Genomic DNA, 18,326 nt, shown 5'->3' on the forward strand with positions numbered 1-18,326 from the left:
CCGAACAGGGGCACCAGCCCGGGGTAAAAGGTAGGCGATTTAAGTCACTTCGGGTGCCTAACATTTTGGCACCCCCAAGTGACTGCCTTTTCTTCTCTTTTAAAGGCATACATAGAATCTACACACATCACCTGCCAAGGTATCCCACATCCTGACCGATCTCACTGTGAAGAACCACCTTCTCTGATTCAAAAGAAAAGTTTGTCAAGTCTAAAGGGGTGGTCTCTTGTTCATCATTCTTGAAAATAATTTTCTTGTACTTTGACCTTGTACTTTTTTTTATATTACATAATGTTCATCTGAGAATTAAGATATAATTATAGATAAAGCAATGAAAGCCTTTTTATGATGACAGAAACAGTAATACTCTGAGCCATAAAAAACAAACACTTTATGTAGAGACACCTAACTGTAAAACAAACATGTATACATTTAAATTTGGCGACACAGAAACACTGGATTCTCTGCAGCTCCCCCCAACATCCTCCCCCACATACTTCAGCTCCCCGCAGCGTCTGCCACCACCCCTCCCGCTTGCCTGCTGCTTCCTCCCGGCTGATTCCGGAGGAAGCTGCTTCCTCCCGGCTGATTCCGGAGGAAGCTGCTTCCTCCCGGCTGATTCCGGAGGAAGCTGCTTCCTCCCGGCTGATTCCGGAGGAAGCTGCTTCCTCCCGGCTGATTCCGGAGGAAGCTGCTTCCTCCCGGCTGATTCCGGAGGAAGCTGCTTCCTCCCGGCTGTGCCCCGTGCGTGCTGACGTCACGCGTACGCACGGGGCGCAACCAATAAAATTAACCGCTGACCACCACACCAATGAGCCTGTAACGCTTTAAAGGGGGCCCGGCCGTGATACAATTTTTAAGAACGCTCCTAAAGCCGGATGAAGCAGCCGGAGGAAACAGCCGGACGCAGCAGGCGAGCGGGAGGGGTGATGGAGGACGCTGGGGGGGCCATTCGATCATCTGGGCCCTGCAAGCATGTACCCGGCGTATAAGATGACCCCCGACTTTGGTTAAAAAGTCGTCTTATACGCCGGAAAATACGGTATATTCTTTTGGTATCCAAATCTCTCTTCTTTGTAATAGGAATTGTACTGTTAATATTAGCATGAGTTTTTTTTCTAATACAGGTATAGGACCCATTATCCAGAATGCTCGGGACCAAGGGTATTCCGGATAAGGGGTCTTTCCGTAATTTGGATCTCAATACCTTAAGTCTACTAAAAAATCAATAAAACATTAAACCCAATAGGATTGTTTTGCATCCAATAAGGATTAATTATATCTTAGTTGCAATCAATTACAAAGGTACTGTTTTATTTCTACATAGAAAAAGGAAATCAGTTTTAAAATTTAATTTAAAATTCTGAATTATTTAATTAAAATGGAGTCTATGGGAGACGGGCATTCCGTAATTCGGAGCTTTCTGGATAACGGGTTTCCGGATAAGGGGTCCGATACCTGTACTTCATTTTGCATGGCCACTGTCATCTTAGCCATCCATTCTTTCACTTAGCATCACATATAGGTCTCATTTTTATTTGTAACAAAAGAAAAAAAAACACCACTTGAGTGATCTTAAAAAGACTCCAATTATCTGCACCATTCCCCAAAATATAAATCAGGTAAGTCAGTACCCAATGACAAAATATAACTTTTATTTACAGAAATAAGAATTCACAAATTAACTCTATTTAAATGAAGAATGCATAGGGTAGAAAGGACTATTATAATAGGCAAAGTTCCCTTTACCCAACATCAAACCCCAAAGTTAACCCATCCTAGCATTTAAAAAAACCCATCAACACCCTTCAACCTCCCCCCTACATCAACTACTGCCCGTGCAAGTGCAATGCACATTACCCCCTCATCCTCATTAGGTAACCATATATTTTTGGACTTGATATTTTTGTGTGGAAGGTGCAACCATACTCTCCTTTGTGAGAGTGATTGTGATTCAAGATGGCGCCGGTGAGGATGGCAGCCGTTGCTCAGTGTCCTCCTCAACTTTGCTTTTTTCTTATGTTTGTCGTGTTATTTTTTAGTTTTTTTTCAACCTGCAATGCTCTCATCTCCTATGACAGACAAACTCTCCTGAACATTCAACAAAATTCACAATCCGGACCTTCACAGACTGAATTTTTTATGAACAGAGGTGACTTACCTTGGCTACCTTGGCAGAAGAAACACCGGAGGAAAAGAGGGAAAAGAGCTGGGATCCTGGTCAGGCTGAGGAACAGACAACACCACGCCCCACTTCCCAGCATTCTTCTAGCGAACGTCCAGTCTTTGGAAAACAAGCTGGATGAACTAAGAGCCAGGATAACTTTTCATAGGGACATTAAGAACTGCAACATCTTTGTTTTTACAGAGACATGGCTTGTCCCTTCCATCCCTGACTCTGCCATTGTTCCTGAGGGACTTTCCATTCACCGCCAGGACAGAACAATAGACTCAGGTAAATGCAGGGGGGGGTGGTGTGTGTGTACTGACCAACAAACGGTGGTGTACTGATGTACAGACAGTTTCATCTGGGTGCTCTCCTGATCTTGAATATCTTATGATCAGATGCAGACCTTTTTATCTGCCCAGGGAGTTTACAGCAATATTTTGTACCGCTGTTTATATTCCTCCCCACGCCGACACCACACGGGCACTGGATGAACTGTTTGATGCTATCGACCGGCAGGAAACATTACACCCGGAGGCTGCTTTTATCGTGGCTGGCGATTTTAATAAAGCCAACATGAAGAAAGTTCTGCCGAAGTTTTACCAGCATGTAAACTTTCCAACGCGTGGTGAGAACATCCTGGACCATGTTTACACTCCGTACGCACATGCCTATAAAGCCCGCCCTCGACCAGCCTTCGGCAAATCAGACCACTCCTCAGTCCTGCTGCTGTTAGCCTATAGGCAGAAGCTGAAACGCAAGCAGCCTATGATGCGTTCGGTTCAGCGCTGGACCGACCAGTCAGACAGCACCCTGCGTCACTGCTTCAACATCACGGACTGGGAAGTCTTTCGGACTGCCGCTGACAACAACATCAACAACTACGCTGAGTACGTAATGGACTTTATTCACAAATGCATCAATGACGTCGTACCGCGGGTTAATGTACGGACTTACCCCAACCAGAAGCCATGGGTTAACGGAGAGGACTGCAGCCTTTAAATCCGGAGACCCAAGTGAGTACAAATCATCCCAGTATGCACTCAGGAAAGCAATAAAAACAGCTAAGGGACAGTACAGAGAAAAGGTGGAGTCCTGCTATAGCAACTCTAACATCAGGAACATGTGGAGTGGACTGAAGACCATCACAGACTACAAAGGAAAGAGCTGCAGAGTGGAGGAGGTAACTGCTTCTCTACCTGATGAGTTGAACACCTTCTATGCACGCTTTGATAAACACCTATCTCAGGAGCTTTTGTTGGAAGAGGACGGTCGCCCTTATCAGATATCTCAGGCAGACGTGTGTAAACACTTCAGAAAAGTAAACACACAGAAAGCTCCTGGACCAGATAACATCCCAGGTCCTGTTTTCAAAGCCTGCGCCCATGAGCTAGCAGATGTCTTCATAGACATTTTTAACCTTTCCCTGCTCCAGTCTGCTGTTCCAACATGTTTTAAGAGGACCACAATCATCCCTGTCCCTAAGAAAATGAATGTGAGCTGCCTAAATGACTATCGCCCAGTAGCACTCACCTCCATTGCCATGAAGTGCTTTGAGCGTATAGTCAAGGCTCACATCACATCTTTACTCCCTGCTTCACTTGATCCACTTCAGTTTGCCTACAGGTCAAATAGATCTACAGACGATGCAACAGCAATTGCACTTCATACTGCCCTCTCCCACCTGGACCAGAGAAACACATACGTGCGGATGCTGCTCATTGACTACAGCTCCGCTTTCAACACCATTGTACCATCCAGACTTGTCATGAAACTCCGTGACCTGAACATCGGTTCCTCCCTGTGCAGCTGGATCCTGGACTTCCTGACAAACAGACCTCAGGTGGTTCGGATCGGCAACATCACCTCATCCACACTGACACTTAGCACCGGTGCCCCCCCAGGGATGTGTGCTCAGCCCCCTGCTGTACACCCTGTCCACCCACGACTGTACAACAACACACAGCTCCAATACTATCATCAAATTTGCAGACACCACCATCATCGGCTGCATTTCTGATGGAGAGGAGTCGGCTTACAGGGCAGAGGTGAGAGCCCTGACATCATGGTGCCGGGACAACAACCTGCTGCTCAACGTCAGCAAAACTAAGGAGCTCATTGTGGATTACAGGAGACTGCAGGGAGGAGGCCATACCCCCATTCACATTGAGGGAGCAGAGGTGGAGAGAGTCAGCGGCTTCAGATTCCTTGGCATCAATATCAGTGAGGATCTGAGTTGGTCTCACCATGTTGGTGTGATCACAAAAGCTGCAAGACAGCGGCTCTTCTTTCTGCGGCGCCTGCGAAGGTTCGGCATGGACTCCAGAATACTCACAAACTTCTATCGATGCACCATTGAGAGTATTCTGTCTGGCTGTATCACCACCTGGTATGGCAGTTGTAATGCTTTGGACCGCAAAGCTCTGCAGAGGGTGGTGAGATCAGCAGAGCGCATCACCAGGACTGAACTGCAGGCCATGCAGGACCTGTACAGACAGCGCTGTAGGAGGAAGATGCAGCGGATCCTCTCTGACCCCAGCCACAGACTTTTCACGCTCCTACCATCAGGCAGGCGGTACAGGAGCATCCTGACCCGCACCAGCAGATACAGAGACAGTTTCTACCCACAAGCCATCAGGCTTCTGAACTGCTGACATTCTACCCAAACCAACACACACACTCCCCATAACTACTGGATTGCATTTTATTATTGTAAATACTTGTACCTTTATTGCACACTTTTATTATATTTAATATGTGTATTTTTTTTTTTTGTTTTGTTTTTTTGTTTTGTTTGTCTATGTAAAGTTGGGAGGAACACGGGTCAAAAAAATGTCATTACAGTAATGATGCTTCATTGTTATTTGTATATGACAATAAACTTGAAACTTGAAACTCCTTTACTTTATACTCAATTTTATTTGTTGTTTGATAGAATACCACATATTGTGAGTTATGAGTTTAATGACTTCCACTATACATAATGCAGAATTGTTCCTTTAAAAATCCAGTGTTCCCATTCAAATGCAAGAGTATAATAACAATACAGGTATGGGACATTGGAATGCTTGAGACTACAGCACATTATCACAAGAACACCATACCCACAGTGAAGCAAGTTGGAGAAAAGCATCATGCTTCGGGGCTGTTTATTAATGCCTCTAGTAGTAGCTTGGATGATTTCTTGAACAAGCACAATATCCAAGGCTGGGAAACAGTTTTTTGTTGATTAAATATCTGTTGTAATAAGTCAAATCAACTGGACTTACTGTGTTTTCTTTTTTTTTTTTTCTTAAAGACATTTTCGGCAGTCATCCAACTGGCTTTCTCAATTCAGAATGACTTGTACAAAGTTCTTCCTGGAATAAATACCCTGGAATGTTGCTCCAATCAGCATAATCTGTTTATCATAACCAGTATGGGATCCGGGATCTCATGTCATGAAGGTGAGGTGTTGATTGTATTAGCATGATGGGAGCTTTGAGGTGATATTATATTTTCCAGGGAGAGGTGCCAAAACAGCATTGTATGTGGCAGACAACAGATGTCGATTTTACAAACAAAATCCAAGGGTTGGTACTGGGCACAGAAGAAACCATGGTATCCTATGATGTTACATTCCTTTTCACATGCATTCCTATCAGAGGCAGTTGAAACAATGAGGAAACGGTTGCAAAAGGACAACACCCTTGGCAACAGAGCAAAGCTTAACCCAGAGCAGGTATATTCATTACTGGGCCTATGCCCAAGTACCACCTATTTCAAGTACAAGGATCAGTTCTACAGGCATAAATATGGCTGCACCATGGGATTGCCAATTTTGCCCATTGTGGCAAACCTGTTCATGGAGGAAGTGGAAAGAAAGTCCCTGGATAGCTTAAAAGGAATCACTCCCAGTCATTGGTTTCGATATGTGGATGACACCAGAGTTAAAATACACACACAAGAGGTACAGACTTTAACTGAGCACATCAACAAAGTGGACCACAACATCAAGTTTACACAGGAAGATGTGCAAGATAACACAATGGCTTTTTTGGACTGCTTGGTCGAATTGCTTGAGTCAGAGAGGGTGGAAAGCTGGAAATTGAGGTCTACAGGTAACCAAACCACACAGAACAGTGCCTGCTGTTTGACTCCCACCATCTACTAGATCACAAACTGGAGGTTATCAGAACCTTAGATCACAGAGCAGAAAAGATTACCACCAGGACAGGTGAAAGAACTTGGTTCTACCATATGTAGCTAGGGTGTCTGAAAAACTTAGAAGGATTTTTAATAAACACAGCATCCCTGTCTGCTTTAAACCCAGCAACACACCGAGGCAGCAACTGGTTCACCCAAAAGAAAGAAAGAAAAAAAAAAAAACCACAGCAAGTCCAGTTGATTTGACTTGTTACTACAGATATACCATGACCTGGATAGTATGCAACATGACCTGGCCTTTTTTTATTAAAATGAAGTCTATTGAGGTTGCTGTAATTCTGAGCTTTCTGGATAGAGGATCCCAAATATATAACCTGCATTTATCAACACTGAACTGCATTTGCCATTTTTCTTCCCCATTTTTTAGTTTAGTCAAATTTCTATGCACAGTGACACTGTCTGCCTAAACAACTGAGGAACCAGCTAATGAAGTCTTCCATTTTAACAGACACAATTCTAATAATATAATTAGTGATGGAGGGCAACTCAGGAGAAATTCAAAAGAGTCTAGAACATGTAGAACACCTAGATGGTACATAAATGCTCTATTATTGCCAAACCTATTTACTTAATTTTTCAGATTTTTTGAGGTCTGGCATGTTACCAAGAGACTATCGAATTGCTAATGCGGTACAGTACAGAAAGGGATCCAATTATCAGTCTGAAAACCACAGGCCTGTTAGTTTTACGTCAGTGGTAGGAAAGCCATTGAAAAGGGTAATAAGATACTTCAATACATTGCAAATCAAAATACTATGAGTTAGTACCTTTATGGTTTTGTTCATAACAGATCTTGCCAGGCTGATTTAATGAGGTGGTGAGCAGGAATCTAGACTCTGGAGCGGCAATGGACATGATCTATTTAGACTTTGCTAAAGCATTTTAAAGTGGCAAATGAGGTTCAATGTTGATTACTGCAAGGTTATGCACTTAGGAAGAAATAACATAAATGTAAGTTATACACTACACTTGATATAAAAGGCTACACACTTTAGCAAAATGGAAGGCTTTTGTTTATTAAAAAACCAAGATAAATCCTGTACAAAGAAGCTGAAAACAAATCAGAAACATTTTAATGAAAGAAGGAAAAGCAAAAATCATTCAAAAACCCGGTTGCATTACTGTGCACACCCTTTAATAATCAAGCATGTGATTGCATTACGAATCAACTGATCACATTCAGTCTAATCAAATAGTAGTTGGTATACATCTTACATCAATTAAAGTGTCTCTGATTGAGCTCAAATAAAGTGTGGCTGTTTTTGCATACTCTAAAAACCATGATCCCCAAAGGACTGCTGAAACATGAAAGGATCTCACCATTAAAGTATCCAAATCATTAATGGAAATGTAAAAATATTTTTTTTAAGTAAAAAAGCTATTCTACCCTGCACCAATAACTGCCCTATCCTGCAAACCACTTAGTATTTTAAATGCCTACAGCAACACTATAGGAGCTGCAGGATTTCTTAGCAAGTAGTGGTTGTTCCCTATGTGTGACAACATAGGGAACATCAGTCGTATTCTTCATGTGTTTGGGTTGTGGGGTAGGACAAAAAGACAAATGCCTTTACTCACAAAGGAAAACATCCAATCCAGGCTAAACTTTTCAAAAAAGGTATACAGTCTCCCACAACCATGCGGAAAAATGTATTTTGATCTGATGAAACCATGGTTAGACTATTTGGCCATAATCTGAAAAGGTATGTTTGGTGCAAAAATAACACAGCACATCATCACAAGAACACCATACCCACAGTGAAGCAAGTTGGAGAAAAGCATCATGCCTCGGGCTGTTTATTAATGCCTTTAGTAGTAGCTTGGATGATTTCTTGAACAAGCAGAATATCCAAGGCTGGGAAACATTTTTTTTTATTTATTTTAAACACATCAGTTAACAGAGCTTCTCCAGCAGAATCCTGAACTGAAATCCATTTTTCAAAAGCACAGATTTTTTTCAATATATTTAATTTTGAATTTTCACATGGGGCTAGCCAAATTTATTTTCCAGGGTGCCACAGCCATGTGACATATGCTCTGATAAACTTCAGTCACACTTTACTTGTGCATTGCAAGTAGGAGTGCAATCACCCTCTCCCTTTCTCCCCCAGCAGCTGATCAGCAGAACAATGAGAAGGCAGCAAGATAGCAGCTCCCTGACACCTGTATTGCTAAAAGTGATAGGTATCAGAATAGTAATCAATAGTAAAAAATCCAAGTGCGGCTTATGACTCCTTCAGTTTACACTAAGTAGGAGAAACAATAGCTTGTTTGCATAGCAGGAAATCACATTGTATGATTTTTAAAGAATTTATCTGTATTGCACTGCTGCATATAAGTATTTGAACACCTGAGAAAATAAGTGTTAATATTTGGTACAGAAGCCTTTGTTTGCATTCATGCCCATTCATCCTCTCCTTAATACAGTGCAGTCGTCCTGTCCCTTTTACAAAAAAGCACCCCCAAAGCATGATGTTACCACCCCCAAACTTCACAGATGGTGTTCTTGGGATGCAACTCATCCTTATTTTTCCTCCAAGCACGGCAAGTGAAGTTTAGATCAAAAAGTTCTACTTTGGTCTCATCTGACCACATGACTTTCTCCCATGCCTCCTCTGGATCATCCAGATGGTCATTGGCAAACTTCAGATGGGCCTGGACATGTGATGACTTGAGCAGGGGAACCTTCCGTGCAATGCATGATTTGAAACCATGACGGCGTAGTGTTCTACAGACAGTGACCTTTGAAACTGTGGTCCCAGCTCTCTTCAGGTCATTGACCAGCTCCTCCCTTGTAGTCCTGGGCTGATTCCTCACCTTTCTTAATCATCAGTCATACCCCACAAGGTGAGATCTTGCATGGAGCCCCAAGTCCTAGGGAGACTAACAGTCGTCTTTAGCCTCTTCCATTTTCTAACAATTGCTCCGACGGGTGATCTATTTTCACCAAGCTGCTTGGCAATTGCCCCGTAGCCCTTTCCACCCTTGTGGTGGTCCACAATTTTGTCTCTGGTGTCTTTTGACAGCTCTTTGGTCTTGCCCATGGTAGTAGTTGGAGTCTGACTGACTGTGGGGTGGACAGGTGTCTTTAAAGAGCTCAGAAATGTGCTACTAATTTAGATTAATGAGTGGAGTAGAGGTGGACTATTTAAAGGCAGAGTAACAGGTCTTTGAAAGACAGAATTTTTGCTGATTGCCAGGTGTTCAAATACAGCAGTGCAATACAATTAAATTCTTTAAGAATAATACAATGTGATTTCCTGATTTTTTTTTTTTTTTTTTTTAATGCTGTCTCTCTTAGTGGGAATGCACCATGCACCATAATGTGAATTTCAGACTTATCCATGATTTCTAAGTGGGAAAACTTTGCAGGGTGTTCAAATACTTATGTTCCTCACTGTACAGTTAACATAGGTATATACACTTTATGTATGTCTGTGTGTAAAGACAGGTCTGTGTAAGTAGTAGGGATGCAACAAAACCACTATTTTGGGATTTGGCTGATCCCAAAATCCTTTGTAAAAGATTAGTTCAACACCGAACCAAATACTAGGCTGCGAAGGGTAAAGAATTTTCTACTTCAGTGTTTATAAGATAAAAAGTCATGCGATATTAAGGATTCAAAGTCAGTTCAGCCAGGCACATGGATCTGGCTAAAAAGGCCAAATTCCAAAATGAATCCTGGATTCCGGGCATTCTTAATAAGTAGGTGTATAAATGTACACTGGGACTCAATTAGACGGGTTGCACTTGCACTTGATGGGCTTTGTACTGTAGCCCTGGACATTATGCTTGTTCAGTAAGTCATCCAAGCCGGTCTTAGTATTAACCCTTTAAGTGCCAGCCGAATTCGTCATTTCGGTTCCCCCCAGTGCCAGACGTTTTTTAAAGGAACAGTAACACCAAAAAATGAAAGTGTATAAAAGTAACTAAAATATAATGTGCTGCTGCCCTGCACTGGTAAAAGTTGTGTGTTTACTTCAGAAAGTCTACTATAATTTATATAAATAAGCTGCTATGTAGCCATGGAGGCAGCCATTCAAAGGAGAAAAGGCACAGGCACATAGCAGATAACAGATAAAACACTATTGTATTCTACAGAACTTATCTGTTATCTGCTATGTAACCTGTGCCCTTTCTCCTTTTTTCCAGCTTGAATGGCTGCCCCCGTGGCTACACAGCAGCTTATTATATAAATTATAGTAGTGTTACTGTAGCAAACACACCAGTTTTACCAGTGCAGGGCAACAGTGCATTATATTTTTATTACTTTAAAGCTCTTTCATTTTTTAGTGTTACTGTTCCTTTAAGCATTTTGTACTCATTCACTTTAACAATGTTTTTTGGTAGGAAAACCTCCATGAAACTAGGGAAATTATATCTCGTTTTTTTCGTCACTAATTGTGCTTCGACATACATACCAAATTTTATAACTTTTCTGGAGATATGATGTGTATTTTGGGTGAAATATGTAAAAAAAAAATAATTATGAAAAATTTCTGTATATTTTGAGGTTTTTTTCCATAGAAAAGTTAATTTTACACACTTTTTTTTATTGTTTGTAAAAGCCCTGATACTCCCAAGTCCAACGATACCAAATATGTGGTGGTACCCCACAGTTCCTGTCCAGAAGTAACCCCCAAACTAAAGCAATACTTAGTACAATATCACACCAGAACAAAGCGGAAAAGCGCTTGTAACAGTTGATGCAGCATAACTTATATGTAAATCTAAAATATCCCCTCATGTTTGGTATCTTTAGAAACTACAGACCTTCAGGTTTCTAGGTGCAAAGCAGTTTTCACTCAAAAGCCAAATATCTTTTGTCAGTGCATTGTGAAATTTGGAACTTTTTATGACATTTTTTTTTTTTCTAAAACGTAAACTTGGACGCATGATCAAATGTGGATTTGACAAAAAAAAATCTCATAAAAATTTTCTAACAAAGGCAAATTTGAAAGACAAACTTCTCCTGAATAAAATGATGCCCCGTATGTATGGGTGCACATAAAGACATGGGCACCAAACACTCCAAAGCAGGGGCAATGCACAAGGGCAATTACAGCTAAAAATGTGGGGGCTGCGCTCTATGTGCACTTCCTGCAGTTTTTCAGTGTTAACCCCCCCTACCTGTGAAATAACCCCCACAAACTATATATTTCTGAAAAGTGCACACCTTCAGCTATTCAGAGACACCACTCTTCTCTTTCTACATGGAAAATTGTGGCTGCAGTCCCTTGCAGAAGTCAGCGCTTTGGTCAGAAATCAAGGAAAAAACCAGATACAAACCTAGATTTCTCCCCAAAATCTCCATGGCAACTACCAAAAACTTACTAAACATCAATCTGCAAGTTCCCCTGAATAAAACGATACCCCATATGTATGGGTGCACATAAAGACGTGGCCACCAAATGCCCCAAAACAGGGGCAATGCATAAGGGGGGGGCTGTGCTCTATGTGCTCTACCTGCAGTTATTTAGTCTAAACACACCCATAACCTGTGAAATAACCCCCGCAAACTATATATTTCTGAAAAGTGCACACCTTCAGCTATTCAGAGACGCCACTCGCCTCTTTCTACATGGAAAATTGTGGCCGTAGTCCCTTGCAGAAGTCAGCGCTTTGGTCAGAAATCAAGGAAAAACCAGATACAAACCTAGATTTTGGTCAGAAATCAAGAAAAAACCAGATAAAAAACCCTAGATTTCTCCCCAAAATCTCCATGGCAACTACCAAAAACTTACTAAACCTCAATTTGCAAGTTCCCCTGAATAAAACGATACCCCATATGTATGGGTGCACATAAAGACGTGGCCACCAAATGCCCCCAAACAGGGGCAATGCATAAGGGGGGGCTGTGCTCTATCTGCCGTTATTTAGTCTAAACACCCCCATACCTGTGAAATAACCCCCGCAAACTATATATTTCCAAAAAGTGCACACCTTCAGCTATTCAGAGACACCACTCTTCTCTTTCTACATGGAAAATTGTGGCCACAGTCCCTTGCAGAAGTCAGCACTTTGGTCAGAAATCAAGGAAAAACCAGGTACAAACCTAGATTTCTCCCCAAAATCTCCATGGCAACTACCAAAAACTTACTAACCATCAATCTGCAAGTTCCCCTGAATAAAACGATACCCCATATGTATGGGTGCACATAAGTACATGGCCGCCAAACCTGAAAATGCATAATATTGGGGCTGCACTCTATGCACCCCTTTTTTTTTGCCTGCACCCGAATGAATGGAATACGCTCGGGTGCAGGCACATGTAGCCGATATACGCATGAAAACGCGCGAGAATGCAAAGTCTCGCGTTTTCATGCGTATATCGGCTACATGTGCCTGCACCCAAGCGTATTCCATTCATTCGGGTGCAGGCACAAGTAGCAGGCGTAGGGCTGAATTTTCGGCAAGCGTTTTTCCACTTGCTGAAAAAATCAGCCCTACGCCATGTGTGGCATCAGCCTAACCCTTGGCAATAGAAACTACCAGAACAATCTTAGCACCTCTGGACCTTTCTAGAACAACTGAAATCAAATGAAGTTAAAATGGAATAAAACCACTAAAAGCAATCAAAGAACAATAATTGCAATGAAATCGGTGGTCAGAGCCCTGGATCCACCAATGTCACTGCAAAAGCAACCTTTTTGGGGCACTAAATACACAATAAAGAACAATGCAAAGATAAAACACCATAAAATCAGTAAATTCAAATAAAAACCACTCAAACCAACAGAAGAACAATTATTGCAATGAAATTGGTGGTCAGAGCCCTGGATCCACCAACGTCACTGCAAATTCAGCACCCAATAGCAATAAAAAAGTTACAGTGCAATAGAATAATTAAAAAACAGAAATCAATTATGAAAATGCAAAAAAAACACTAAAATGCAACCAAATAAATCAGATAATTATAGAGCAAGATCAGAAATAAAGTTTTAGTAAAAAAAAAAGACTGCCAAAGAAAGCAAAGAAAGAAAGAAAAGAAAAAAAAAAAAAGTGTAAGTGTAAGTGTGTGTGTAAGTGTCTGTGTGTGCTTGGGAAAGTTGTAAATAAGTGTGTATGTGTGTAAAAGTGTAATAATGACAAAGATAGAAGAAGAAATGGAAAAAAAAAAATTTTAGACAGTTGAGATAGAAATAAGCAAAATAAACAGTGGTTAGAGAGTTGTAGTTCAGCTTACACAATGCAGGCAGGCGATCAGGGCGACCAATCCAGCAGGAAGGCAGCAGGGGGGCTCCAGCAGTCTCACGTGGCAGCAGGAGTGAAGAGGCGACGGCGGGGGCGGCGACAATTAAAGGGACAGCAGTGGACACGTCATCAATGCGTGTCCACTGCTGTCATTGGCTGAGGGACCGGATCGGCGGCGCTGGGGGACCGGATCGGTGAGTATGACATTACTTGCTCGTTGCCTAGGGGGTTGTGCAGGCTTTACAAGCGCTGTGCTGCTTTAAAAGCGAGCGCAGCGCTTGTAAACCCGTTAGTGCTGTAGGACGTAGATTCTACGTTCTATGGCACTTTGGTCCCTTGGTACCTAGGACGTAGAATCTACGTCCTATGGCACTAAAAAGGTTAATGGAATGCCATCACACAGCAAGCGATCATCCAACCTCACTGCTTTCACCAAGTTCTTTAGGTCCACAAATCACGTCCATTACACTGGCTGCCAGCTTTTAGATCACTTTTTTTGACTGAAAACCATTTTGAAATATCCTTCTCTTCTTCATAATGATTGTGAAGATTCCAGAAGATCTGACATTTATTTTGATATTTTGGTACTCAATTATGACAGGTGCAACATATTTATAAACAACATAGTCTGGTGGAAAACAGAGGTAGTCAATAAGACCTTATTCACGTGTCATGGTTGTTAATGATATTAAAGGGGACCTGTCACCCTAAGAAATAATTCCAAGTTCTTTTTTTATTGTATTTGTCAAGCACTTTATACATTATAGAAATATTGGTTCCTTCAGTCTTGAAATTACATAATCACTGCAAGCAGGCAGGTGCCATTTTGTGAACACTGTTATTAAGAAAAGCTTTGTATCACCCTAAAATCTTCTGTATGTACCAGAATGGGGGACCTGATGCACACGCCCATGCCCTGGCTAAACAATTAGATGGTGAGAGGGAAAGCGAGTGCCGAATGTAACGTTAAAGTAAGGTATACCTAAGGCATAGAGGCGGGGCAGGCGATATATAATTGCTAGCTGGGCTTTTTAAATGCATTTATAATGGGTTTGGGTGCGTTAACTGTTTAATTCAAAAGGGACTTTTATCATACAGTTTTTTATGTCTGGGTGACAGGTCCACTTTAAACAGAAAGTATCCTGGCTGACATACATTTAACAATTAAAAAGGACATCCATGCAACAATGCACACTTGATGGTTTGCATGTCAACACCCTGTGTGCATCAACTAGGGTTTTTTTAATTTTATAACATTATGGGGCTGATTTACTAACCCACGAATCCGACCCAAATTGGAAAAGTTCCGACTTGAAAACGAATATTTTGCGACTTTTTCGTATGTTTTGCGATTTTTTCGGATTCTGTACGAATTTTTCGGATCCAATACGATTTTTGCGTAAAAACGCGAGTTTTTCGTATCCATTACGAAAGTTGCGTAAAAAGTTGCGCATTTTGCGTAGCGTTAAAACTTACGCGAAAAATGCGCAACTTTTCGCGTAAGTTTTAACGCTACGCAAAATGCGCAACTTACGCAAAACATACGAAAAAATCGCAAAGTACCGATCATTACGAAAAAAACGCAATCGGACTCCATTCGACCCGTTCGTGGGTAAGTAAATCAGCCCCTATGAGTTGTGACAGGCAAACAGTGACATTTTGTCTTTAGCTGTATGGCAGTGTTCAAAACTCCATTTGCCATCAGCCTAATAACTATAACGTGCATACACACACTGCATATAAAATAAAAGAAAATCCAACCTGCTATCCTCATGATGGTCTAGTGGCAAGCTGGTAAATCAGATCACCTAAAAAAAAAAAAAAAAAAAAAATGATGATTAAGATTTATATAAAATAAAACACAAATTAAAAACAAGCTTGCTCGTTATGCACATGCATAGGACATAAGGCCAGCTGGGGCTTCCCCCTGATTCTATGTCACACACAATAAGTGATCGGAGTCATTAACTCATTAGCTCACTAGCTCATGGCCTGAAGTTTACAAAATCATTAATTCTGGTGAACTACCAGAAAAAAATAAAAAAGTGACAAAAAAGGTTGGAAGGCCAACCACTACTTCAAGTTGAATTGCAACTGCAATTATGCCTAGAGCCAGATAAATTCCTATTTGTAGCTTGTAAAAAAGGCAAGAATGTAAACATGTCCAGAATTCCAAATACCATATTCTTTACAAAAACTTCAGAAAAATACTGAACCAAAAACGAATGTTACTTCATATATTATATAAGTAGATATATTGTGTAAAACACATGAATGTTCCATTACATAATACAGGTATAGGACCCATTATCCAGAAAGCTCAGGACCAAGGGTATTCTGGATAAGGGGTATTTCCGTAATTTGGATCTCCATACCTTAAGTCTACTAAAAAATCAATAAAACATTAATTAAACCCAATAGAATTGTTTTGCATCCAATAATGATTATTTATATCTTAGTTGGGATCAATTACATGGTACTGTTTTATTTCTACATAGAAGAAGGATGTAGAAATTATATGGCTAATGATATAGGCAGTTTTTCTGCCAGCAAATATAAAAGGCATGGTTTATCTTCAGGTTAACTCTTAATATGTTACAGAATAGCCTATTCCTATTAATGTTTTATTAAATCTTCATTTTTTATTTCATATAGTTTTTTAATTATGTGCCTTCTTCTTCTGAATCATTCCAGCTTTCAAATGGGGGTCACTGACCTCATCAGCCAAAAAACTGCTCTGTGAGGCCACAATGTAATTGTTATTCTTATTTTTTTAATTTCTTGTTTTCTTTTAAAGCCCTATTCTATTCATATTCTAGTCTCTCATTCAAACCACTGCTTGGTTGCTTGTGTAATTTAGACTGTAGCAACCATATTGGTGGTGAAATTCCAAACTGGAGAATTGCTGAGCAAAAAGCTAAATAACTTAAATAACGCAAATAAAAAATGAAGACCAATTGCATACTGTCTTAGAATATCACTCTCTACATCAAACTAAAAACATAATTTGAAGGTGAACAGCCACTTTAAGACGGGGGGGGGGGGGGGGGGGGGGGGGGGAGGACGAGGACGGACACACACACACCAGAAACTGCCTTTGCTCTGTGATGGAATTTTGTAGGACCCCATTCACCAACATATGAGCAGGCTGTGTCCCCGCAGGCATATGACCCTCCTCTTTGAATCAAACCCTGCTTTCTTCCTACCAGGTACTGGCAGTTTTTTCAAACACCGCCTGCATGTTTTTAATTTACCTAGAACAAAAAAGGCTCCGAGCTCAAGTTAATTAGCTTCTTCCCTTTTACTAGTTAAGGTATTTATCCCATTGTTCAGTTGATACAACATCTAGCAGGTTGTCATGACATACTCGCTCAGTATCAACCGAGACAGAAGGCTTTCATCTGTCAAATTATGTTTATAAGTTTATGCTGATTAAACACTTAAGTCAAGTAAGCTGTTTACATGGTGTTTTGTTCAAATTATAATAAAACTGCACACTTTGTGTTTTGGACTTTAATAATTATTTAAAGCATAACAGTACTCACTATAGCAGATACCTGAATCATGCCAAAAAAATAAGAGAAACATTTAATTATGTTTTTAACCCTGAGTCAACACAGATAATATCAGAGACCGTCAAATGTAAAATCTCCGGGTACTGCAGAGTCCGCATTGCCTGATACATATAGGGTAAAGTCACACGGCATTTAGGGCTCTGGCACATGGGGAGATTAGTCGCCCGCGAATTGCCATCCCACTGGCGAAATTTTCAAGTCGCCGGTGGGATGGCACACGCTGCGCAGGCGATTTCGGCAAATCGCCGAAGTTGCCTCGCGAGGCATTTTCGACGATTTGCCGAAATCGCCTGCGCAGCATGTGCCACCGGCGACTTAAAAATTTCGCCAGTGGGATGGTAGTTCGGGGAGATTAGTTGTCCGTGACAAGGGAGATTTGTTGTGGGCGACTAATCTCCCCCGTGTGACAGAGCCCTAAAGGAGAAGGAAAGTCACTGGGGGGTAGGAAAATGTTAGGTCCCAGTATTCAGGAAACAAAAGGAAGAGGAAAAACTCGCTGCAGCTACCCCGGGTTGGTGTGGTTGTCCCCTAACAGGAGCACCAGCCTGGGGTAAAAGATCACTCCGCCAATGATTTTTACCTTTCCTTCTACTTTAAAAGGTTCAAATTCTGTTCAGCTAATATTAAACCTGCTAGGATTTGGCATATCCCTATAAGAAAACCAACAGAAGTCAGAAAAAAATTCCCCTACAACAAGACCGAAGGTTCCTTAGACATCTTACCATGGATCCACTACAGCTTTCACAAACCCATGTAACTTTGCAATAAAAACTACACATGCAAGGTTAGTCCTTTTTTTTTTTTTTTAATGCATGTGTATTCAATTTTAATTGCTCAGACAAAGACCAGAATGTACATTCTAAAATGCACTGTAATTGCATTTTAAAAAATTAACATATTTATTAGATTCTTAAGTGCTTATGCATAGCTGAAGACAATGGAAAATGGTGTATTAGGGCTAAACTCCACGAGTGTTTTTCATCAGATTTGGTGGAACAGATTTAATCTGATCCTCCATGCAATAGCATGAGATTTAGTAGTATCTTTTATTTAGTAGATTTGTCATATGACTACATGTGATTTGTTGCGTGCGATTTGTTGGTCCGTGTAAAGCACTAGTGGAGTTTAGTCCTTAGTGTAATTTGCCTTTTGTTTCTGAAGAACAGATGTGCAATTTCCTTGTT

The 18,326-nt window shown here is 41.0% G+C and overlaps 1 protein-coding gene across 2 annotated transcripts in view; it reads right to left on the reverse strand.

The window, feature by feature from the left end:
- Positions 1–18,326, reverse strand: part of fam3c (FAM3 metabolism regulating signaling molecule C) — a 44,181-nt gene that overhangs the window by 16,035 nt on the left and 9,820 nt on the right. For both annotated transcript variants that reach the window (XM_012959082.3, NM_001017106.3), the window contains 1 exon segment: positions 15,329–15,375. In XM_012959082.3, coding sequence (XP_012814536.1) covers positions 15,329–15,341 — 13 coding nt within the window. In that variant the 5' untranslated portion in view covers positions 15,342–15,375.

The sequence above is a fragment of the Xenopus tropicalis genome, chromosome 3 (genome assembly GCF_000004195.4).
Source record: "Xenopus tropicalis strain Nigerian chromosome 3, UCB_Xtro_10.0, whole genome shotgun sequence".
Lineage (NCBI taxonomy): Eukaryota > Metazoa > Chordata > Amphibia > Anura > Pipidae > Xenopus > Xenopus tropicalis.